The sequence below is a fragment of the Anas acuta genome, chromosome 3 (assembly GCF_963932015.1).
Source record: "Anas acuta chromosome 3, bAnaAcu1.1, whole genome shotgun sequence".
Taxonomy (NCBI): domain Eukaryota; kingdom Metazoa; phylum Chordata; class Aves; order Anseriformes; family Anatidae; genus Anas; species Anas acuta.
Window position 1 is genome coordinate 24,146,218 of NC_088981.1, and position 25,508 is coordinate 24,171,725.

The following is a 25,508-nucleotide window of genomic DNA, read 5'->3' on the forward strand; positions in this document are numbered from 1 at the left end:
AGCAAAGAAAGGCACCTTTCTAAAAGGAACTGCTCTGATTTGCACTTCCATCCTGAGCTGGACATCCAGACCTATCTGAAACAGTGCAAATAATTTTTACTCCACATTTACCTCATCATGTAATATTGTGCGTAAAACCCTCACTTCTCCCCCTACAACTTTCAGAAGAAAATGAACTTTGCTATAGCTTTGAACCATCCATCCTGACAAAATTACTGAAGAAATACCAAAATGTCAACCAAAGAAGACTCAAAGAAATAAACTATAAACCATCATCAGATTAGAAGCTTGTATTTGGACAAGCTTCAGTATTTTTTTCACATTTTATTAGATTATATCAGAATAATTGGGAAAGCATGAACAATTTTTAATTAACTCAGTTAAGCTAGAAACTCTGTCTTAAGAACCGAAGGCAAAGTTAGAAATGATTGAAAGCCTTAAAGATCTCACCTTCACCTTTCAAACCACTGAAGTCCAAGACAACCCAAGAAATATAAAAATGCAGTACAACTACTGAATAGAAACAGAATTAAAAAAAAAAGTCCAACAGGGTAGAGCAGGTGAGCCTAATTTTCAATTTCAGACAATGTACAGAGATCCATATAGTTAGAGCTCCCCATCAGTCCTTCAGGATGAGACAACCTGCTGTCAAGCAGAGCAACTAGGTGAGAAAAGTGGGATTTCTGTCCATAGAGGACAAAAAGTTATAACATTATCATTATATATATATTTTTAATTGTTTTCATTAACATGAATGAATAGAAAGAAAAACACTTTGGCTTATGAAACTTCTTGGTTGCACATGCTCTGATTACCTGATATTCTCTTCAGAAGTCTGTTTGGAAATGCTTATGATTTTATTAAAATCACTTGCTATAGCTGAAGTTTATGGCAACTCTGCCTCACACAGAAGGTCTTTAATTTTCAAGAAAAATAGTTAAGCCATGACCAAGAATGTGCTGGAAAAAAAAAGTTACAGACATAGTGGTGATTTTTTTTTCTACTAAAAAATAAAGCAAAATAATTAAAAAAGCCCTGATATTCCCTGATTTAGAGGTAAATTTGGCAAGTTTCAGGCATCCATTAATCATTTTCATGAAATCTTCCTAAATATGAAAAAGCTTTGAAATTTTTGAAAAAAAGTCTCTGTTTGTGCTATGTATCTTCCTTTTTGACCTCAAAGTCCAATCGATGAAATCTCCCAAGGCTCTGCTGGCAGTAAGCATGCTCCCCTCCTCCCAAGACTGCATATGGATAGGTGAGAACGTTTGAACAACATCCATTTTTCTCAGTTACTGATCCCAACCCAAATGAGACTAGAGACTGGGCTGAGAGCAGAGTTTCTTCTTTCTTCAGTAACTTCCAGTTCTAACATCTATTAAACACAGAGACAGAAAGGGCAGACAGAGGAGACTACAATTCACCATGAGACAGGGACCAACGGAAGTGAGAGCGAAGTGGGAGGCAGGAGTTAGGCAGACACAAAGGGGGTCCAGTGAGGAAATAGAAGGTATGAGAACACTGGGACAGAGTGCACAGAAAAAGTTGGAAAGGGAAAAGAAAACAGAAAAAGATAACAGATTAGGAGGAATAGACAGATTAAAGCAAGTGAGACCACGCAAATTTATCTGAGAACAATTGCTTTTTTTATGGGAGCAGGCTGTCCTAAGCAACTTTGCCCAAATTTAACATCAATGCTGCTTTCAGCAGACTAAGTTGCAATCCAGTCACTCTACAACTCTATACTTCACAATAAAGGAGGACAGTGTATGTTTTCTTTAAATAGATTAACTGTACAATACTTTATGAGGAAAAAAAATAAATTATTTCACATTTGATCTTTTAAAGCTTTTTTTTTTTAAACATATCACAATTTAATACATATAACTTTTTTTTGTATTGTTCAGCATTCAAATTTGCTTTGATCCAACCAAATAAGCACGTTAGGAACCTACAACCTAAAAGTAGCTTGAAAACACTTATGATTTTCCAGTACTTCCCGGATACTAATTAGTTAAAAGAGAGTCAGTACAGCTCTCTCTATGGAAACACAGTATCTGATGACATCTTTCTGGAATAAAAAACATTGGCTGATACCTTATAAAAGAATGTAACTTTAGCTGTAGCAAGACTAATTATTTATGTAATTCAGTGTGAACATCGGACTTGAAGATTATATTTTAGTATAAATTTGCATCCACATAAAGAATTTTAGAATGCTTGTTCACAGATTAAATGTGTTATCAAGTTCAAAGCCTTTAATATATCATTATAAAGCCAGAAAAAAAAAAAAAAAAAAAGTTGTACGTCAATTTTTCCACACATAAATGCATACAGATTCTCATCTATGAATGAAGGTTTTATCCATCACATTAATCCTTCAATTAATTTTGCACAGCTAAAGTGTCAACCAGGTATACTTTGTAGACAGAAATAAAGCTATGTACTTTTTTCCATACAAAACCCATCTGTGCCACATTCAGCACAGGAGTTAGTTACTTTCACCCAAAACATTTTAACATAAATTCTAATTTGTTTGGACATTAATTGTACCATGAAAAGCATTTTAAAAACTCTCAAAGATTCCCAACGCTCTTTTCAAGAATCACAAACTGGCAGAAGGGCAATACTTCAATAGTCAAACTTCAAATTCAAATGTCCTATTTTAATGAATTTCACAATTATCTTCAGCTCCTACGGAAAAACAACATGGAATGTTTGAAATTTATAATAATTTAACAGTTTTAGAAACACAAAAAGAACAAATGACTTACTACAAAGTTATTAGAACTAATTGAATTGCTGGCTGTGGAAATGACATAGAAAGTTATATTCACTACAGAAATATTAAATTAACAAAAGTGAATTAGCCTTGTTATTACCACTAAAATTAGAATTATTAGAATGCATAAACTTACCATCCCTTCATCTTAAATATCAAATTGACATCCTTCTCTAATACAGCTTTCTTGTTATTAAACAATTTTTTATTTTCCGGAAAATATTTTAAACTCTTCAGAAAATATTCACATCTTCAAATAAATATAACCAAACAAAAATCCTCAGATGTATTAAAAAGTACTTTTAAAAATACGTATCCACATATACAAGCCTATACTGTCTAAAATATCTGTATTGTCCAGTCGAGTATTTTTGGAGCTTTCACTGCACATCTTACGGCTTATTTAGCCAGTAAAGTACGAAGCCACACATTTACCTCAGTGATGTTTTAATTATTCATTTACAAATGCAATGCTATCTCTTCTGTACACAAATTAAGTAACTAGGGGAACAGTCCAAAGTAATTCAATTGCCTTTACAACCCTAGCATAAAAGCATTTGAAACGAAACAGGTAGCTCATTTTTTGTTTCAAAGCTGATTTTTATGTTTATTTTTTTATACAACTTGATCTAAAATATTTCAGTCTTTTTTAATTCTCTTAAATATAGAGGAGCACTGCTACTTGCATTTTGTCCTGCAGAAGCATTACATTGTTATTAGATCTGCTAATTTGACATTATTCATTATTAGATCCATCATTGGCATTACATGAAATTAACCTGTAATGTCCAGCATACAAATATTTTGAATTCAAACACTATTTATTGCCACATTGCTTCATACCAACACTGACTTGCAAGAGAAATTAACATATCTTCAGAAAACAGGTTACTGAACCACAAAATAAGATTTATGCCTTGATTGCCTTTTGTCAGCGTTTAAATTATTTATCTCGACATAGCACGTTTATTTCTCACAAACTAGTTATGTCATAATGGGGAAAAAAAACAACCAAACACAAACCCCTGTGCCTCTGAGTCAACTTTGAAGTAAAATACTTGTCTGACTGTTTATTCAACAGGAATAAGAACTGCATTTCCACATGTGCTGGTTTTCAAGTAAATATTTTTCCTGTTATAATTACATAATATGGTCTCTTCTGTAAGTGTAAGTAACTGAATCCGTTTCTAAACTTTTTTTTTTTTAAAGGTGATCTCAGTACACAAATTTCACAACTGAAAAGAATTTAGTTTACACTTTCAACACTTTAAATCTCTATATCCAGTATACTAGCTTGAGACAGGCAAATTTATGTGAATATAAACAGGAAATGACAATTGAATTTCAATGCAGTACTGAAAAGCGCATTCCCTAAATGCGAAAATTATTAACAATTTTTAGTAACATGAACCTTTCTGAAGTTTGAAAGACTGACAGAATGAAATCAGGATGAAAGTACTTATTTAACTTTCTATCTGGAATAGCAATGCCCTTCAAAAATTCTATTTATATACGTTTCAAAGTAATACTGGAGAAAAGGGAAAACTGACATTATCTGAAGCGATACTTGATGCCATTTAAAGGGTAATTTATTAAAAAAAAAGTCATACACAACATTAAGTAAAAAAATAAATGTGCTTGCTTACATGAAAAAAAACATTACTGCATCATGACAGCTACCCTGCCATAATGCCAGTGTTGCCCTTATTCTAGTTGAAAGCTATTTGGAATAACGGGAGGTTTTTTTCACCTTTTGGGTTATGTCTCTTCATGCTGGCTGAAGGGTATCTGCACTGCTAGAGAGATAAAGCCAGAAAACACCACCACCTTTTTGTTGTTGTTGTTTTGTTTTTTGTTTTTACAAGTACTAGTTTATTTAATTTTATTATGAGCACTTAAATTATTTGACTGATTATTTACTTCAGAGCTCAACATACTTTGTAAATTAGTTAGTGTTAAAAAGGCCTTAGTTCAGCAAGTTAACTATTCACATACATAACTGCACAAAATACTTGTTGCAACTTTTATACTGCTGCTGCAGATCATCATTTACAGGATTTCTTCCCTTTTCTTTTAAAATACCAAGCTGAAATTGTCTTTCAGAGATAAATGTAATTATATGAAAAGGAGGACCCTGGGCTCCGAATCATCACTGAACTAAGAAAGAATTTAGGAGTAACAGAAGCTATAGTCTGAAATGAAGATTTAAACTTTTGACAGAAATCTTTAAATTCGTAAATCCTTATGAGCCGAGGATGTTCTCAGCCTGCCACCCCTGCTGATTTACCAGTCCCGATGTCTTCTCTCTCTAATACGGAATGTATCTCCTTGTAAGTAGTACCTCAAAACAGAAATCTCTGAAAGGATACACCAAAGGAAATGTTGCATTTCTACTTAGAATAGACATAGATAAGGCGATACTCTTGATTACCTTCACATCCCAATAATCTGTTGTAATCATATAGCATGTCACGTGCCTGTGTTCTCCACATGGTGGGTGAGAGAACAGCAGTGATCATAGATATTTAATGGATATTTAACTCAGATAATCCTCCCAGTGCAAAAGCGTTAGAGACCTGTGCAGATCTAGAGGCTTGTGCTGTCTAAATCCATAATTACTACAAAGTTGCCCTCCAATACCAGGGAAAAATCCACGTAATAAAAAACCTTTATAATCACATTGCTATTAATTGTAATGGCTAATTGGAAAAAAAGTGCTAGACAAGCCAGAATTGCTAAACAGCACCGTGATTAACTAGCATATGTAGCAAAGCATCATGCTGTAGAAATTTTAATACAAACATTTTAAGTGAAGAAATGCTGGGAAATCAAAGTTTGGATACTGCAAAGCTCTTAGCAAGCTTTGTGTTTAAGGAAGAAAAGGAACTGAGACAGCTGGAACTAAAAGACCCCAGCATATGCTGCTTTTCAAAAGACTACAAAACACAGGAGAGCAAACAGAAATGTACTTTGCTTCCCTGAAGGGGTTATCAATCACCAAAAGAAAAATACTTGTTTCATATCATACTTCACTAGTCCAAAATGTATCAACCCAGATTAGAGTAAATACTAAATCTTACTCTTTTTTAGAAAGCTAGTGTTGTTAATCCTGCTTGATTACTTTTATTGTTCCAATGAAAGTATCATCCAAATCTATTAAGTTCAGTATTTTCAGAACAAAAGACATAAAATTTCTCATGTTTCTAAACTACAACAAAATGCATGTATTTCTCTATTTAAGGTTAATTACTGCACAACTGTGAATCTATGAGTTACTATTTTCTGAGTATATTATAGAAATAGCTTGAATTGCGTAGAGTTTTAATAAAGGTTTTATTCCTATCTCTGTCAAAAGAGAAAATGCCATTAACTTGGTGCTTTTCCCATGAGTAGAAAAATTTAGTAGACTAGAAATAGAGTAGAAATACCTTAAAATGAGTAGAAACAACATATATTTATTTGTAATATAAAACTTTCCTGTGAGCTTACATAAATTAAAGAAATTTGCTACCATCTGTGGTCTCATATTTCTCTTGACAAAGAACTATTAGCATAAGAAGCTCTATCAACTGGATGATGACCAAGTTGAAGGAAAAATTATTTTGTTTTTTTTTCAGTAACACTTATTTAGTGTAAACTACCAAAAACTTCAATATAACTTTAATATCAGATGCAGTTAACTAAAACATAAAAAACATTAAAATGTTTGTAGTTGTAACAGGAAGCTCATGAATAAGTATTTCTTACCACTTCAATTAAATGCAACTGGCAACTTAACATTCAAGATTCATGCAAATAGATGACGATAGTTGACCACAAAGTTAAAAAGGACATAGTTCTACTTAGAATATACTTCTCACAAAACAAAAATTCATACCTTCTTATCTTTTCAAAGTTATTATTAGAAGTGACATTCTGCATTATCAGCCAAAGACATTGTCTCTTTGCAACTTCTTTCTTTTGCATATTAAAGACCACTGCTGTTCCATTATTAGTCACAAAGACAGTTTGCTGAATAATTTCCTTTGTTTGTAAGACTGCTACAATAGAAAGAACATCTTGCGAAGAAAAAAAGGTCTTATAAAAATAGTTATAAAAAAATCTGAGCAACTCAGACCTCAGTCAGATATTTGATCTACATTTCCATGAATTAAATACAAAACACATTGCTGAGTTGGAAGTATCACTTCACATTACTTCAAAAATACACAAATAAACAATGAAAGGTGAAAGAGACCTGAAAATAAAGTACAAAATGCATGATCATGTTAATGAGACTTTCATATCATACAGTGAATATTATACATATCAGAATGCATTAAAAATAGGGGTTCTTCAGTTATAGTTCAATATGATAAACACCCATCACCTGTCTAGCTCATCTGTACAAACAGAACCTGAAAAACAGCCTTGATTAAGATATTAGTACATCTAACAACAGCTAACTCCAAGTTAGACTAGCAGCCTAGCTACAGGGCACTACACAGCCAAAGATGCATGTTTCTGGTCTGTTCTCAAGTCCCCTAAATTCTGTTATGCCCATAGCAAATAAGCAAATGAACAGCTTACATAATTTTCATGATTCTCTCAAAAACATGTGGGTGTTACCAGCCAGAAAAAAAGGCAGACCTTTACCAGAGTAGAATAAGCAGCAGAAGTACATTTCAGAAAACCCTGTCCTGCTCTTTCACTATGTCAAGAACCCAAAGGGACTGAATAAAGCAATGGAGTTACGAACCAAACTAAGCAGGGCTATTCCTTCCTTAGACATGTCTTGAACTTGAATTGTCAGACAACAGGTATAAATTTGGAAATAAGCACATCTCCAAACTTGCAGTAAGTGAAAATAGAAGCAAGCAAGCAGTTCACCTGTAATACAAGGAAAAATCTCTTTTTCCATTTTTCAATTTCCAGATTCCAACACTGTGTAAATACAAAACCATAGAAACAGTTCAACCACTATGCTACATTACACACAGAAGTGACAAATTTCAATGCTGTATTACCAAATTTCTGGAGTAATTGATTGTATTTCCCTGAAGTACTTTATTTTCTTTATCTGGGAAGTGTCTTTTTCTATATTTTGCAACCGCCAGATGTTACATAATTGCCTTAATATATGCACATTTTTCAAGACGTGCAGTATATTCACTTAATTATAAGAAGCTTTTATTTAAATTTATATAAATTAGCTTTTAAGGTTTTGCAAAAAAAGTCTGTCGGTATTCTTACCCCTAATCAACTTTTCAGACATGGTTCACAAACCTGTATGAATCTGCAAAAGGAAACTGTACAAGCAAGACACCACAGATATACATCTTCGTGTACAGACTAAAAGTAGACCCACCACAGTCTACCTTGCACATCTGTGAAGCCATGACAACATTATGTGAAGTGGGAGCAGGCCCTACCTGGCATCACCTTCATTTAGCAGATCTGAGTTCTGTATTGGTACTGTATCGATATCATTCACATGAATTCAGATAATCTCAGCTATTCAGTAAGCATTACAACCAGTACTGGCACATCTTTGAGTCTTAGAAAGCTAAAAAATAAATCTACAACTCAAATTAGTTTTATTTGTTTCAGCGGAAGCATCAATAACATCAAAGAAACTTTAATGATGTTTTTAAATGAAAACTCAACTCTTCTACATCATTTGTAGTCCTGGCACTGCAGCATGGAGTACATAAGAAAATCACAAAAGGGTTTGGGTTGAAAGGAACCTCAAAGATCTCCTCGTTCCAGCCCCCCCTGCTATGGGCAGGGACACCTCCCACCAGACCAGGCTGCCCAAATCCCCATCCAGCCTAGCCTTGAACACTTTCAGGGATGAGGCAACCACAAAAAAATAAATAAATAAATGAAAAATGAAATTTCATATGATTTTAAGAGCTGAATATATTCCATAGCAGAAATTACAGTTTTGCATTTTATTTTTACAGTTATGCCTTCATACAGGTATTTAATAATGTGAGCTCAATGGTGGGGCCACACAGAGCCTTGCAGACATTTCTAGTCCTTTTCCCAATTTCAGCACCCGGGATCCCAAGGTTCTTACTTCCTTAGCAAAAATGAGTGAGCAGAGAGGAAAGACAATTTACGAATTAGCTCGTTTGCTAAACAGAAAGAAAAATTGATCACCAACAGATGTTCTTCAAGTTTTATAACCCTTATATAAATTCTAGTTATATGCCATCACTTAAAAACAGAAGTTTTCTGTTGCATTATTCATAGAAAACACACGTTTGCTTGCTTTACTCTTTTCCCTATTTAGCCCAGGAGAAGTGAGATGGAACATCCCTGTTTACCATATAGCTGCTTCTCAGAGACAACATATTTGGAAGGACTATGAGAAAGATGGACAAACAAAGCACAGATGTGCACTAGGTATCTTGACAAACTCTGGTTACTTACCATTAACCTTTCTTTCAAAGACTCCACACGAGCACTCTAACTACAGTCATCAGGCAGTCAGTCACCTACTGCCATCTGGCAAAAAGAATCAGAGGCTTTCAGGCGGCTTTCAAAAGCAGAGCCCTTTTGTCAAACACCTTGATGAAAACGAATGAATAAATGCTAGGAGTGTGCAAGTGCATTCCCCTGGTACCACAGTCACACGGATGCCAGTGAAGAGTGAGAGGGGGACAGTGCACCTCGCTTCAAACAAGTCAAGAGCACGGGGAATTTTGCGTGTGTCTATGTGAATACTTGAATTGTCCATCGAACTTCCACAGTGACTTCATGAGCCAAAGAAGCCTTTCTTTTCATGGTGCAGTCAAGAGATGGCAAAGGGGAAGGTCCCTATGCCACAAAACTTTTCAGCTTGCTCCTATGTAAGGCTGAAATTAGGGGCATTAGGGACAGGGCTGGGAGTTCCTGATTGGACCAGCTCCAGATTCCAGGTGGCCGGGAGTTCTCAGATTGGAAAGGACTTCATGTTCTGAGAAGGTAAATATGGATCCAGATCACACACCCAGATCCTGGCAAACAAGCAAGCCTGGACACCTGGCACAAAGTAATCCTTAGGAGCCTGGCCATTGGTCAGACAAAAACAAACAAACAAAAAAAAACACAATACATCTCAAATGCACCAGAATGCATCAGATGTTGTGAAATCCTAGATAAAGTAATCAATATATTAAATGCAAGGAATCGGAGCACTACACAACTGGAAGACTTGTAGTACAATGGCAAGCATATTCTGCTTTATAAGCATGTCAAGCAGAGAGAGGACAGACAAAAATGCACTCGTTCCACACACTACAAGCAGAAATTTATCAGTGACATGGCAGGGCATATGGGGCACACAAGGTTACAAGAATACACACGGAAACTCATCTAAAGGAAAAAGGAACCCACCAAACTACAGGTATAAATGGCACTAAGAGGATACTTCCCTTTTCGTCACGCTTATCCCTAGGCTAATTTATAACTAATACTAAAACACACTCCATGCAACTATTAAAAATTCGTTTACAGTATCTGATCAATCACTAAAGCAGATTAGACTCCGATGTCCAAATATCACACAGAACCATAAAAAGATACACCTCTCTTCATTTGAGCTTCCCAGCAATAACAAAAACAAAGTACTGCCTCCAAGAATGCACAATTTTTTTATTAAAAGTACAATACCCTGAAATAAAAGGGGGCTAGCAAGATTAATAGACTTTGCAACATCATCAGTAGGCTTCCTGAACTTTCTAGTTCAATGAGTTTCATAATTCAGAAAGAAAACCAGAGTCTATTACAGAAAGAATGCAGTGCACTCTGTGCACTGACTTATCCATCAAAGGAAAGACAGACAGCAATAAAGAGCTTAAAAATAATAATAATAAAAAAGAACAACCTCCTCAAATGAGAAAGGAGTTACAGAAAGCAAGAATGGAATGATTTAGAGTTTTAAAAAGCAGAGAAGTGTTTTTAATTACAATACTGTCAAATGGCATACAACTTTCAATTATTCTTTCAATAAGTTCTTTGGAAAAGACAACTTTTGGCCATAAAGCTATTTTTCACTTCAACTGGTAGACTAAATTTTGACGCTAGCAGATAGGTTTTAATATATTTTTAAAAATATATATGTACTAAATTGTTGCAATAGGAACTAAGATTTATTCACAGGCCAAACAAAAGTTCTTCCTACCACGAATGATGTAGCAGGAATTTAACAATACCAGGGAGCCAGTCTAACAGTTAGCTGTTGTCAAGTCTAGCAGCCCTCCTCCTCCTCGTCTTCCACACTTTCTTACTCTTTACATTTTGAAAACAACTGAATACTCTTCTGACCTAAGACACATAGATGTGGTAGATGTGGACATGCTTTTGTGGTAGACTTGACAGTGCTAGGTTAACAGCTGGACTTGGTGATCTTAAAGGTCTTTTCCAACCTAAATGATTCTCTGATTCTAGTGGTGAGTCAATTCAAGGAACTGAACCTTGAAGAAATTATACTTTTTTTGATAAGATTAGCCATCAGATCAGAACACAGACACTCAGCAACACCACTGCAAGGGAAAAAGAAAAGAGTGTAGGGCTGGCAAAAGGAGAGGGCAGAAAACAGAACTGTATCTTGTCACTGTATCACCTGAGCTGTATCATCAAACTGCAACTGCAGCCACTGTAACTCAGCTTTAAACCTATGAAAGCCCTCTCTTGAGCACAGTTCTATTTCATACTCTACCTCTTCCTGGTGTTATTACTGGTAAAGCCGTTTTCAAAGAAGTCTGTGTCATGAGGACCTCAAGAACACATAGGAAGAAATTGCCAGTACACTATATCACTTATTTAAAATACCCTCACAACAATCAATCATTACTTGAAATCAAATCAACCTACAAAAATCTGAAAGTACAAGGCAAAGATCAAAGTTCATGTATGTGGTTTCCTATCACAGATGAACAACATTAACAACTTCCATGTAACTCAAGAAATACCGGAAGAAAAAAAGTTTATCTTTTCATGAAAATTCATTTTTTATTTTGCAAATTTCAATTTTATTTTTTTTAAGTGACAGTGTCAGCATCAAAAGATTTTACAATGCAAACATGCAACATTAAGATCCAGAAAATGCACAACATTAACATTAGGTAGCAGATATCTCAGCAGTACTATTCACAAGCTAATAAGTTAACTTTCACAAATCATTGCTTACCTTTTCTAATGCAGATTAACTCATGTACACCACAAGTTCGTTCACCACCTATTTGGAAATAAATCATTAGAAAATATTAGCAATTAAAATGTACTTGGCTTCTTAATAAGACTTATAAACAGTGTGAAAGAAAAAGCTGCAAAACATATTATTTAATAAAAATGCAAAAGGCTATTTTCTTCAAAGGATATCCTGAATGAATTGAAAACTTCCTAATTAATAAATGTATCTTTGGCTTAACATTGCTAGCAACGGTGCAATTTGAAGAGTCTTACAGAGAATTTATACTAACAAAATTAAAAACACAAGCAAATTAACTGAAATCATACAAAAATTATTTCCCAAATACAAAGCTTGATTTCCTGTTCTGAGGGAACCACCATCTACAGAAGATTTCTCAAAACATAAGAAATATTGGTAACACAATAGAACATCAAAATAATGTTTTGAGGCAAGGAAAAAAAAAAAAAAAGAAAAGAAAAGAAATAAGAAAGCCTGTAACTGAAGGCGGGGCTTATCTGGAATTTATCTTCAAGAGTCTTGTTGGGTTTTTATTTAAGCTTTTAAACAGTTGTACAGAATTTTATTAAAAATGGGAATAACAAAGTTTTTGGTAGAAATATTATACTTTAAATTTCAATAGAAAAACATTTTAATGTTATAACTACAGCTAGTGAAGAAAAGACTAATGCATAACATGCCCAGTAAGGACACTGACAGAACCACAATGGAAGAAGAATACAATCAGTCAATTGAATTGCAATAGGAAGGTGTGATATTGGGAGAACTGTAGGGACCTACTGCTAAGCCCTGCAGCCAGAGGAACAGGCAGTTACAAACCATTGAAGAGATTCTTTTAATGGCATTGAGAAACTGTTGGAAGAGTTGATTTTTATTATCATTACTTTATATTGAATGAATTTATGGTATTCATCATCTTGTCCTCTTTTAAGTAAAAGATTTTGGAATGATATTCCCCACGGTCAAACCTTTAGCAACACCAAGCTGTGGCCTGCCTTAACCAAACCTTAATGCCCACTAAGCCTCTTGCCACTGACAAAGGTCCATGTTTATCTGAACAGAACACAGAACTGAAGGGCTCTGATCACACAGATCACCGTACATGGTGCTCTGAAACTTCAAGAAAATACAAAACTGTTCCAGAAACCCATAACCCATCAATCACTATGGAATTCCAAACACTTCACAACACTCCAAAACAAACTCCAGATGATAAAATTATTTCCATCTCAAAAAAAAAAAAAAGAAAAGAAAAAGAAAATCTTTAAAATCTGTTATATAGCATTTACTACTCTTCTTCATTCCATAATAAAGGAACTATGTCATGTCATAAGGATGTTAAGATATAATATCAGCTGATATTTAAAACTCATAACAAATAACATTGCTAGCTGCTGTTATTAATGCTTTATGAAGACGCATGTAGTTGTAGTGAAATTTACATTCTAAATAAATAATGGTAGGAAATGCATATATCACAGAAAGAAGGATAAAAAGGACCAAAATAAGTGGAATAAAGCAAATTCTACAACAAAATTAAATGTCTGTGAGATATGAAGTCAGAAAGCATCCTCACTTTGAGCATACAATGCAACTATTGTTTTTAACACTCAGCAATCTGAAACACAAGTCTCAAAGATACTCTTGAATTGGAAATCAAAAATCAATGACCCTGATTATCCCAGAACTTCTTTACAGCCACCATCATTACAGTACACAGCAACAGAAGAGTACTCTTCTAGATAGCAAAGAGTGCTCTTCTAGGAACTGACCAGTACCATTCTTATGTTTTGCTTTCAACATCTTTTCTGAGTAAGAAAAAATGGGTTGAAAATAAACTGGTTTTATGACAGAAACACGTTAAAAAAATCAGATTAGGGGAGATTACAGTCTTCTTTCAAGTCAGTGCAGTCATCCTCAGGCTACGAAAGAGAAGCTCAGAGTGATTGTAACACTTGTCTCTAGAATTTCTCCTCCCATTAGACTTAAATTCAGAAGTGAAGAAAAAAAAATGAACAAAATATTTTTTTTTCATTCCACAAGTGCTAGGCAGTTAAAAATAAAGACTCACACAGAAATTACTGTGAGAAGACCAGTGAGCAGCATTAGATTTTACTTGTATATTGCACTCAGTGACTTCAACAAGCAAGAAATCTCAATATAGAATATTAACGTTGGTTGTGCATTCGGCATTGGTACCTTTTGTTTTCAAGAATACATGTAAATGATTGAAAAAGCTATTTAAGACATTGTAATGTTCTATTAAATAAAGTCTTTACATTAAGCCTTATACTGTTTTTTAATCCACTACAACACTATACAGCAAACGTACATAACTTAACATGCATTCATTCAGAATTTAAATTTTGTTTTTTCATTGTCCTGGAAGCTCCCAAATTATATGTCTTATTTAATGGGCGACTAATCTTTTACTCTTTCAAAACTACTTTTGAATGGAAACTGACTGTTGAATAAAAATCCATCACGAACTTCGTGTTCTGAAAACAAAGTTGAAGAAAGCGTCTTTGTTATTTAACCAATTTATTAAACACAAAATATTATCCTCAAGTGACTCAGGCAGATTTTTTTTCCCCTAGTGCTCTTCAAAATTGTGGAACTATTATATTTCACACCTTGGTTTTACTCACAGTTTAACAAATGAACACAAGTTTTCCTGTCTTTCCAACTCCCGAGAAGACTCTCAGCTTTGAATAACCTTGTCATTGAAAGAAACTAAAGTGTAAATATGAAAAACTTCCTGCATGACAGCAAGGTGTCAACTGTTAACCCAGCACTCCTGCAGGCTGAAAAGACTGGCTTTGTGTCTGTTAGCCCACAAATCCCTAAGGTTCACTGGTATGACCCTCTTAAATTTTACAATCTTCAAATGTTAAAATAATTAATTTTAATGTAGTGGTGGGTCACCATGCTTTTATAGTTAATAGTCTGATTTAGATACAGATTATTATTAATTCTATTTCATCTTGACTGTGAACATCTCTTTTATTTAACAGTTTAAAGTTTTAAGTGGTTTTGCATATAAGATGAAGTAATACTGTGCCCAAAATGCTGAAGAATAAAAACTGAGAATATGAGAAAAACTGGGAATGAAGCTTTTCATATCTTTTCAGACAACGGAAGCAAAATGAGAAATAATGAAAGATTAATTAATTTTATAATTATAGATTCAAACACCAGTTTTCTTGAGCTAGACCGACCATCTAGTGGCCCTAAGATCTACATCATCCAGACATTTAGCACAAACCGAACAGACAGAGGCTTTACTTACAACAAAAGGCAGCTGCTGAGATATTGACAAAGTTTAATTTTCTCAATTTAAATTCTCAGTTTAAAATAAAGATTTTGTACACCAAGTCTCTATCTGTGAGGATGACTATCACAATTTATTGCACCAAAACCACAAAAAGTTGCCCACCAAAGAAAAAACTACACCTCAGTTTTGTATTGATTATATTGTAACATTTTATTTCCTTCTGAATTTTGAATTGTACTAGTTTCAAAGGTCTGCTATGTTGAGTTGAAACTCCATTACTAGGTGCTGAAAGTAATTGGCTAGAAAATTGGGAGAAACCTGTGGCTCTCTGAGAGAATCCAGACCACAATCATCCTCACAGGAGGTTTCTCAGGGCCTCAACCAACCAAGATCTGCAAGGACAGAAACTCTGAGAGCTGGTTTGCAGTGGTGCCATCGTGAACATATCTTCCTTATACCCGGTCAGAATTTCCCATTTTAGCCCATGCCTGCCACCTCACGTGCATTCACTGTGCACTCAAAGAATCCACCTCCCTTTCCCAAGCCCCTTCTGGTATGCCAAGTACTACAGCCCGCAACCAGCTTCGCAGCTCTCTTCTGGAATCCCTCGTGTGGCGATCTGTCTCGCACTGCGTTAACAGCCCACACTGCTGCTGAGGCACGTGGCTGATCCACAGCCAACCTGCTGACCACCAGGACCTCAAGGCTCTTTTGTGCAAAATCCTAGAAACATTAAGTTTGGAAAAGCCTTCCAAGGTTATCTGGTCCAACCATCCCCCTACCACCACTATCATCCACTAAACCATATCCCTAAGCACCATGTCCAACCTTTCCTTGAACACCCCCAGAGATGGTGACTCCACCACCTCCCTGGGCAACCCGTCCCAGTGCCTGACTGCTCTTTCTGAGGAGAAATGTCTCCTCATTGCCAACCTGAACCTCCCCTGGTGCAACTTGAGGCCATTCCCTCTAGGCCTATCACTCGTTACCTGCGAGAAGGGGCTGACCCTCAGCTCCCCACACCTTCCTTTCAGGTAGCTGTAGAGAGCAATGAGGTCTGCCCTGAGCCTCCTCTTCTCCAGACTAAACAACCCCAGCTCCTTCAGCTGTTCCTCACAGAACTTGTGCTCCTGCCAGCCTGTCCCAAGTTTGCAGTGCTGCATGGGCTTGCCACCCCTGGTCCGGGACTTGACATTTGTTCTTGTTGAAGTTCACACGGTTACCATCAGCCCTGCCCTCCTGCATACGAACTGCTCCCCTCTCTGCTGTCACCCACAGCTCAGTGAGGGTGCACTCCATCGCTCTGACAAACACATCCAAGACTTGTTTCCAGAATTAAGACCATGGTACAGCTTAGGACACTGTGTATACAACACATACTTCTTCAGTTTAGCAGCAAATCCACACATTACTACTTGCAACACAACATTACACTGCACCACTGAAGTCTTTGTCAGCAGGTGTAACTTCAGGGGCACATTTTTTATGTAATACATTACTTTCCAACTGAGGTTTGTATTTTAATTAGCATTTTGATAAGTTTGGACTACATTCAACAAACATGCACTTAACGTTGTATTCAGCATTAGCTCTCTTTTCCCTTGACTAACCCGCAAAGTCTCAGTGCAGAACGCCAACACCAAAGGCACTGTGTGGCATGAAAAGCGCGAGTGGCAGCGGTACGACCCATGAGAGCCTCCCTTGCTATGCCACAGAAATGTAGAATGGGACAAGCTAAAAGCCGAATCAGTTGTGTGATGGGCTAACTTGCCTGGTGTATGCGTAAAATACCAGTGCTTTGGCTATGAATGCAAGATACTTAGGAAATCTATTCTTAGAAGAATTATGATATAACATACCAAATTTATTCTAAAATACAACTTTAAGGAGAGTGTTCTGGCTTACGCATACCAACAAATCTACTTGAAAATTTGTCTCAAATAGTGAACTGATCTTAACAAAGAATCTGATTTTAGAAGAAAGGACAGCTAACTAAAAGAAAAAAAAATGCTGGAAACACTTCTAAAGAACAGCAACTCTGTAGGTGGTATCAGTAAGGTATTTTTTCCTAAAAGGTTACCTACAGTCATCAGCACATCCTCACAGGTGGTGTAAAATTAACTTTGTATTCCTGCAGTACACTTGTTACAATTTTAGTCTGTAAACAATATTGTCTATGTAAAAACTGAAATTTTTACAGTTGAATGCTCACTAGTGGTCAAAAAGCAAACAACATTAGACTTTATTAGTAAATAGAAAGTAAAAAAAAATGCTACTTTATGTTCTTTAATCACCAGTGACAGGACCCGTGGGAATGGTGTCAAGCTGAGGCAGGGGAGGTTTAGGCTAGACATCAGGATGAGGTTCTTCACCAAGAGGGTGCTCGCACCCTAGAACAGGCTCCCCAGGGAAGTAGTCACTGCACGAAGCCTGTCTGAATTTAAGAAGTGTTTGGACTGTGTGCTTAGTCACGTGGTCTGAATTTTTGGGTAGACCTGTGTGGTGCCAGGAGTTGGACTTGATGATTCTTATGGGTCCCTTCCAACTCGGGATATTCTATGATTCTGTGATTGTTATGTATCCTCATCCTGCACATTTTGTGTGGTTGGGACTCCTCTCTGACCTTCCATCCTAACGAATAAAACAAAACTACAGAAGGCACAAAGAAAGAAGGAGATAAGTCCATAAAAATACACAGTGGTTTTCATAGGAGGAGTGATTTAACAGACTCTTGGACTCTTCCTGGAAAAAAGATGCAACAGATGGTGTGTATAAGCAGGTAAATAAAGAAGAGTTATTCACTGTCTAACCCACTAATAAGAGAAATAAGTATCTGATTAAATTAGCAGCAGATGTGTTCAAGGCAAACAGTTTTCAAGAGTAAGTTAAGGTTATAAAAACATAAGATTGATTTCCAACTTCCACTGTAAAGACCATCTCCTCTGCTTGCACCATTTAGAATGATAACTACCTAATAATTCACAGAATCACAGAATTTCTAGGTTGGAAGAGACCTCAAGATCATCAAGTCCAACCTCTGACCTAACACTAACAGTCCTCCACTAAACCATATCCCTAAGCTCTGCATCTAAATGAAAATTCTAAAAATTATTTCGCTTATAAAATCATCTAATCTGTCCTGAATTAATTTAAGAATATTTTGTTTGTTATCTTACCATAAAAGTAGTAGACATAAAAGTAGACAAACATTAGAACTTTTCTGACACGCAGAATACTTCATTTTTAATTATATTTATATTCAGCAACACCAATGCCACTGACTAATGAATTAGCAATCAGTGACAATTAACCAAGAATAGCATAGCCATTTCTGTTTCTCAAAAAAATGCTGGGTCCAATCCTATCCACAATTAAATAAATGGAAGCATCTTCACTGAGTTTCAGAAGCGAAGAAAAAAAGAGGTTAGACAGATTGTATAAACAGATTATATCATAAAGTTGAGAGGTTCTCAGGGACCATCTTTCCCTCACCATGAAAATATCATCTCAGTTTCCTTTCTACCCAGAATCACAAGACACTTATCTTTCCTCACTCTTCTGACAACTGAAATACAATTTTACCTTGTTTTCAGTCAAGTACTTCTTCAAATAAGTCTTATAAGTGGAAATGAAGAGGTACAGTATATATCAGTAGCAACAGGAACAGTATAAATGGTTTGAACCTGACCTAAGACCTGTGCAGTATTTTTCTTTAAATATGAGTAGAAAGAGAACCAGCAGCTACAGTAAGAATGGTTATCTCACTGCAAATGACAAGAAGATAGTAGTGCATATTGGCTGGGGGTGTATACTCTATCAAATGCTCTGGAACTAAGAAAGAAGATGTCAACAACAAAAGTTGATAGTAACAAAGAGATAAAAAAAAATCAGTACATCTCTTAACTAATTTCTACAGTTTTTAGCTAATACCACTGAATCAACACTCAAGAGCAAAAATTCACAACAGAAAGTAAGCCAAGAAACAGGATTTTTTAATTTTTTTTTTGATTAATGATCTATGGATTTGTGTATAATTTATTTTAGAAGTATATGTTTTAAAATTTTTAATCAAAGAAATTGTGAGAAATAATTCATGGAAATAGTACATGTAATTGTATTTCTCGTATTTCAGATAAAATAGTAAGGTTATGATACAAAAAGAAATTATACCAAGAATTTGTATTTCAAAAGATCCCAGAACGTAGGAAGAATGCTTATTTTAGACTACAAAATAAATACTTGTAAAATGTGTGTCAATCACAATGAACCTATCATTTTTCACATTGAAGATTATGTTCCTCGTGAAGATTATGAGGTGATTTGCCAACAGATTCAACTTTCATTTGCTGTCTTACAAATAACTTTCAAAACCATGCCAAAGTTTCTCCATCTCACTCCAGAGATGGTTTTACACAGAAAGCAGAAAGCTTCTCCCACCTGCAAGAGTTAAATACTCAAAGATTAGAAAGTGCAAGGATTAAAAGCTGACTTGAAATCCCTACTCCAATCCCCAGGTGCACATTTAGCTCAGCATACAATATAAGACCTTTGCCTTTTTCAGTGTGAGACCTGACAATATTCAGAAAAAAGCCAGGGACTATCAGCTGTGGGTCCCTCACATCAGTCAGTGCAGAAGCTGGAAGAAGCCTACAGGGTACGCCTGTGAATAAGGTGAAGAGAAAATATGACCCAACAGTCACAGCAGTTGAAAGTTTTCCAGAAAACAGCTAGACTTTCCTTTTATTTATAAATCTCCTGCATTTTGATGGGCAATATATGCCAACATTTTTAATCAGGCAGCCACTGGATGTTTGCTTTCTTGTGTGCCCATCCTGAATGCCAAGAGTTCCCATTTGCAATAGTGCTAAGCGTTCAAAATGAACCAGATTCCGGAATTTCGCTCTGAACAGATCACCTCTTCTTATATGAAGTATGATAACTTCATCTCAGCCCATGGGGAGCTTGTCAAATAGATGTCTGTAGAGGATTAGAGGTTAGATGTTTTTAAAAGGTACCCCACTCTATTACCATCAAAAAGGCAAAGAACTAATGGCTTTTTTATTTCAGTAGCTCCGTAACACTCCAGTGATGATGATGTAACGCAAATCCATCCAGGAAATTGTTACTTTTGCACATGGCGAGGCTTTACTGTCATCAGCAAATAATGTAGGGAATCATACTTAAAATGGCAACAACAAAAAAAATACCAGGTAACACCCACTGAATAGTTTCCACTACAGACGGTGAATGAGCATAAAATAGTATTAAACAGATTCTGTGTGGCTGATCAAATCCAATACCCTGACGCTTGATCCACCCCACATTTAACAAATGTGTTTGAAGTGGTCCTTGGTATAAAATAGGGCTTCTTATGTTTAGGCTTTATTCAACACTGCTGCTACTCCTCAACATGCACCCTGGCTGCAGCAGCATGGGTCCAGAAGCACCACAGCCTATTTCAGGTCAGTGCCGACTGGACCTCTGTGTCACCTCCTGCCCTAAAGCACAGAATATCTGGGGTAGCCTGGAGTCTAGGTAAAACTGCTCCCTAGGCCAGATTCAACCCACGGGCCACACATACAATAGTCCCACCTAGGCACTGTATGTAGCTCGTTCCTTGGTTTCTCCTCTGGATTACGAAGTTTTTGCCTAGGCATGGTTTTCACGTAACCCATATGAAGCAGTCAGTGTTCTAACTCCTCTTTCTTCTTATATCCATAAATAAAAAGTAGGTTCATTTAGCAATTTTGGCTTTGTTTCCCAATGAAGTGAGGGTTATATAACTTAACAATCTACTGCCAATGAATTCAGGAGCTAATTTACATTAAAATTGACACAAAGTTGTCAGAACTTAATACTTTCAGGATTCAAAGCTTCATGAACATCAGCAGCCACCAATTTCACCAAACCCAGGGACATCCAGCCGGCCAATAAATCCATGTAAACAGCTGCACCTGCAGCAGCCAACTAAACAGCTGGCAGACAAGGATTGGAAGGGAGAACGAGCTTGTCAGAAACAGCAAGCTGAGTACACGCCAGAGACACTCTGGAGACCCAGGGACAAAAAGAAAAGCATTCAAAAAAGCCTACACACATGAAGAGGACCTCAGAGTACAACAGGAGTGTAACAGGAAACCATGATGGAAAACTGTTACACTGGTGGGATCAGAAGGGGAAAATACAGGAAGCCAGGTTCATTAGTCTCATTACTCAATCAATAATTTAGTAAATGACAGCACTATGCTATAATTCCTTCTTCTCCGCTACATTCACTTTATCTGTACAACTCACTACTCTCTTTAACACTGCTTCTGAATTCTTAGCACTGAACCCCTCACAATGCAAGATAACTCGGTCTGGAACAGCTCACCTCTGAACACATTCCCTTCCTTAAGAAATGCACAGCTTTCTATAGCCTGCACCACATTAGAGCACATTCAAGTGCAGCCCACAAACCTGGCACAAGCAGATCCATGAGGATACGCAGTTCTGCCTCAGGTTATAAAGCCTCCCACTGTGACCTTTACCTTTCTCCTCCCTGCAATATGATTTCCATTGCTAGCTCCTCACCCAGACCTCAAATCTCAACTCTTAAGGCAGGTGCCTAAGTCTTGCGACTGCTCAGAGGAGCAAAAGCAGCATACAGAAACCAAATTAACGCTGCCATGAGGAACATTACCATGGTGATGCTGAAGGACTCTCAGAAACGGCTCCTCCACTCTCGCTCTTCCCATCCCCAGCAAATGGCCACCAGACCCCATGCCGAGGCAGCCGCCATCGGGAAGACCCAAATCCCAAGCTACCCGCTGTGCTGGTCTTACCGCTCTCCTCCATATCTGCCATCCTCCCCATCCCAGTATTCTCCGTGCTGAATGAATTTAGCATTCTTCTACATTATGTGGAAACACTACACAATAAATAACCTTGCATCTCAAAATAGAGCTGCTACTAAATACTAACACTCATTTTGTTTAGGAAGAGAAATATGACAGAAATAAGAACTGCAGATAAAATTATTTAATCCTATTTAAGACAAAACTTTTCCCAATAGATTCCCTGCTGCTGTTTCCTAGCAAATCTGATTGCCTGAACTATGCAAACTATATACCTGATGCCTGTATAAAACAAAACACCTAAGAAACAAACAGAAACATCTTTTAAGATGACATTAACTTTTAAAGAGAAAGATTTGACTGCTCCTGCAATCACTAAATTAGGGCTTTGAACCTGGTCACATGAAGAATATAGTTGTTTTTTGTTTGTTTGTTTGTTTGTTTTTTTAAAAAAAAAGGTCCAGCAGTAACCACAATGCAAAAAAGTACCTAAGTGTTGGCACTGACCGGAACAGCAACGGTCACTGCCCATGGTCACTGGCTCCTTGGTTCTCTATACCGCTTCATACAAAAAGCCTTTTTTGGTTTTTAGACAAAAAAATGAGTTTTAACATTAGAACTGATGTAAACTTGTAAGCTGACAGAGTGACACTAGAAACAGCACTTAAAGATTTTTAAAAGCAGTCAATAGACTAAATTTCTTGCAGCTAACAAATCCTATTTTAATTTTCTGCACTTTGCACATATAACTATATATAACCTGCTTCAAGAGAGTTTTGAACTATTTTACATTTATTCTTCAGTCAAAAGTTATTAGCCTTGCTTATTGCGTATGACTTTACCACCTCCAAAAAATCTGTGCAACTGCAAAGTCTTTTAAACCAAACAAAGTATTTTTTTTCCTGTTAACTTAATCACAAACATTTACAAATTTACTTGGACATGATGCAAATTCTGTGTTTTGCCCCTTTGGACTATAAGTCCGGGGGATTCATCCTGTCTTCAAGAGTCAGTATTCATCCAAACCCAACCCATATTTTTAAACACTGCTGACCAGGAAATCATGTTGTTCAAAGCAGGATACTGCAACACAAACAGAAGGAGGTGGAGTTCACCAAGATGAGGAATAAAAATTGTAACACCTACCTACTAACAAATCTACAGGAATCAGCTATTTGGTTGTGAACAAAGAGGATGCCACATTCCCGCTACAGACTACACTGGAAAAATGCATTTTGGTTTCTGTCTTCAGACAGAGAACAAAGTGAAAAACCTAGTAGGTCAGTTTCACGATTGGATATTTTTACCCTGCCTCCCCTTTAATTAGAAACTACAAAGCAAATTTTGGATTCATAGAATGGTTTGGGCTGGAAGGGACCCTAAAGTCCATTTGTTTCCAGCCCCCTGCCATGGGCAGGGACACCTCCCACCAGACCAGGCTGCCCAAAGCCCCATCCAGCCTGGCCTTCAAAGACTTCCAGAGCCCAAGTCCCATGATAACAATTTCACATCCATACAAGACAGGCTATTTCTACATCTGGCCTTGATGAGAGAGGTGTTGTGTTCTTTTCACAGGCTAAATTGCTTAACCCATTCATGATCGTTGGCTTTAACTTTTAAGGAGCGATGCCCTAAATCATCTGAAAATATCAAAAATGGATTATTATTTTATTTTATTTTTTGGTGAATACTTTCCAATCCAGCTAATTCCCACAGCTTTCTGGAATAACGCAGCCTGCATCACTACCCCAAGGAAACCGCCAGCCCAGGAGCATCCCACACGAACACAATCCGGAGCTGTTTGTGCGGTTTCTCCCCTCGCTCTTTCCCTACCCTGGAAGTTACGACAACCGCTTTCGGAAGCGAGCGCTGCAGCAAGGGAGCAGCGCACCTTAAAGCCTTATTTCCCTGCCATTAAAGTTCGGGGATTTTTGTATTATTTTTATTATTTTTTTAAGGAATTCCCAGCAAAGCCCACTCTCTGAGCGGAGCGTCGGGGCGCAGCCTCCACCCCGGGCAGCCAACAAGTGCTCGCAGCATCCCTCTGCCTCCCTCGCCGCCGCCTGAGCGCGGAGCCTCCCTGGAGCCCCGCCAGCCCCGGGGCCCGGCTGGGAAGCGCTCGGTGCAGAGGAGGGCCCGTTCATCCCGTTATTTTTTTTATTTTTTTTTTATTTTTTTTTTTTTTACCCAGGGCATCCTCTGCAGGAGGAGGCGGAGGGGATGAAGGGGGCGCCGTGCCCGGGGGAGGGGAACGGAGGAGGAGGAGGAGGAGGCAGCGGAGGAGGAGGAGGAGGGGAGCGCGTTATTGGCCTACTTACCGTCAATCGCCATGATCCCGGCGGTGGGCCGTGCCGTGCCGGGCCGGGCCGTGCCGTGCCGGGCCGGGCCGTGCCGGGAGGGGAGGGAGCGGGGAGGGGGGCGGGCAGCGGAGGCGCTGCCGGCCGCGGCGCTGCCGGGCGGGAGCGCGGAGCGGGGCCGGGCCGGGCCGGGCCGGGGCGGGGGCTCGTGGCTCCGCCCCGCTCCCGCCGCCGCCGCCGCCCAACGGCCGTGCGCGTGCCCGCGAGGCGCCCGTTTAACCGGCGGGGCGCGCGCTCCCGCCCAACCGCCTCGCCCCGCCCCGCGCCCGGCCGTGAGGCGAAGCCCCGCCCAGCCGCCTCTGTGGCGGGGGCTGCGCGCCCGCTGCCCCTCACGGCTGTGTGGTTGAAGGGGGGGGGTGAGGTTGGGTCCCTCCCACCATAAATACGTGTTTGTTTATTAAAAAAAAAAAAAAAAAGGTGGGGTAGACGTGGTTTTGAAACGTTTTTTGCCCCGGTGTCAACAGCTGGTGGCTCTGGAAGTCCCCAGCACCTCCTAAATTTGGGGGAGAAAATGATAAAGGTCGCACCACTTTGCATATTTTCATCTTTTTTTATTATTATTTATTTATTATGATTTTCCCAGAGCTATTGGTCGAGCCCGACACCAAAACCATCGAAGCGTTAGTTTCAGTCGGTCTGTGGTTCCACAAGCACCTCCCTAGCTCCTCCGTCAGGTGTGCAGAGCTCGCCTGTGCAGCTAAAGAGTTGCACATCACAGTGAAAACGCTGAAAAAAATAAATAATAATAATAATAATAATTAAAAAACTACTTTTTGCCAAGTAAAGCCATTGAAAGACGGGAAATGTCAGATTAAAATTACCCAAGTGGTCGTAACCCGCCGCACAACGCATTGCAATACAGTGCCACTGCACGATCTATCACAGATGCTGCTCCCTCCTGTCACACCTCTGACTGACTCGAGCACAAGACAGATGGCATCTGAGAGTGAATCAGGACACAGTAGTGAACAAAGATACCAGAAATCTCGGTTTTGGTAGCTTTCATTCCCAACTCTAATTTTCTGTAACCATAGTGTCCAATTTCCTCTAGTTTTGTGGGCATGAAACTGAACTAACACTGTTA

General features: G+C 37.9%; 1 protein-coding gene across 3 annotated transcripts in view; it reads right to left on the bottom strand.

The window, feature by feature from the left end:
* The window catches only part of SYT14 (synaptotagmin 14), an 82,164-nt gene extending 57,644 nt beyond the window's left edge, over positions 1-24,520 (bottom strand). Inside the window, exons 1-2 of one of the 3 annotated variants that reach the window (XM_068676182.1) lie at positions 24,386-24,520; positions 11,940-11,987 (exon numbers count right to left, since the gene is read on the bottom strand). In XM_068676182.1, the coding sequence (XP_068532283.1) occupies positions 11,940-11,987; positions 24,386-24,398 (61 nt within the window). In that variant the 5' untranslated portion in view covers positions 24,399-24,520. The remainder of the gene's footprint in view (positions 1-11,939; positions 11,988-24,385) is intronic. The other 2 variants (XM_068676184.1, XM_068676183.1) reach the window with 2 other exon arrangements.
* Between the last annotated feature and the right edge of the window lie 988 nt (positions 24,521-25,508).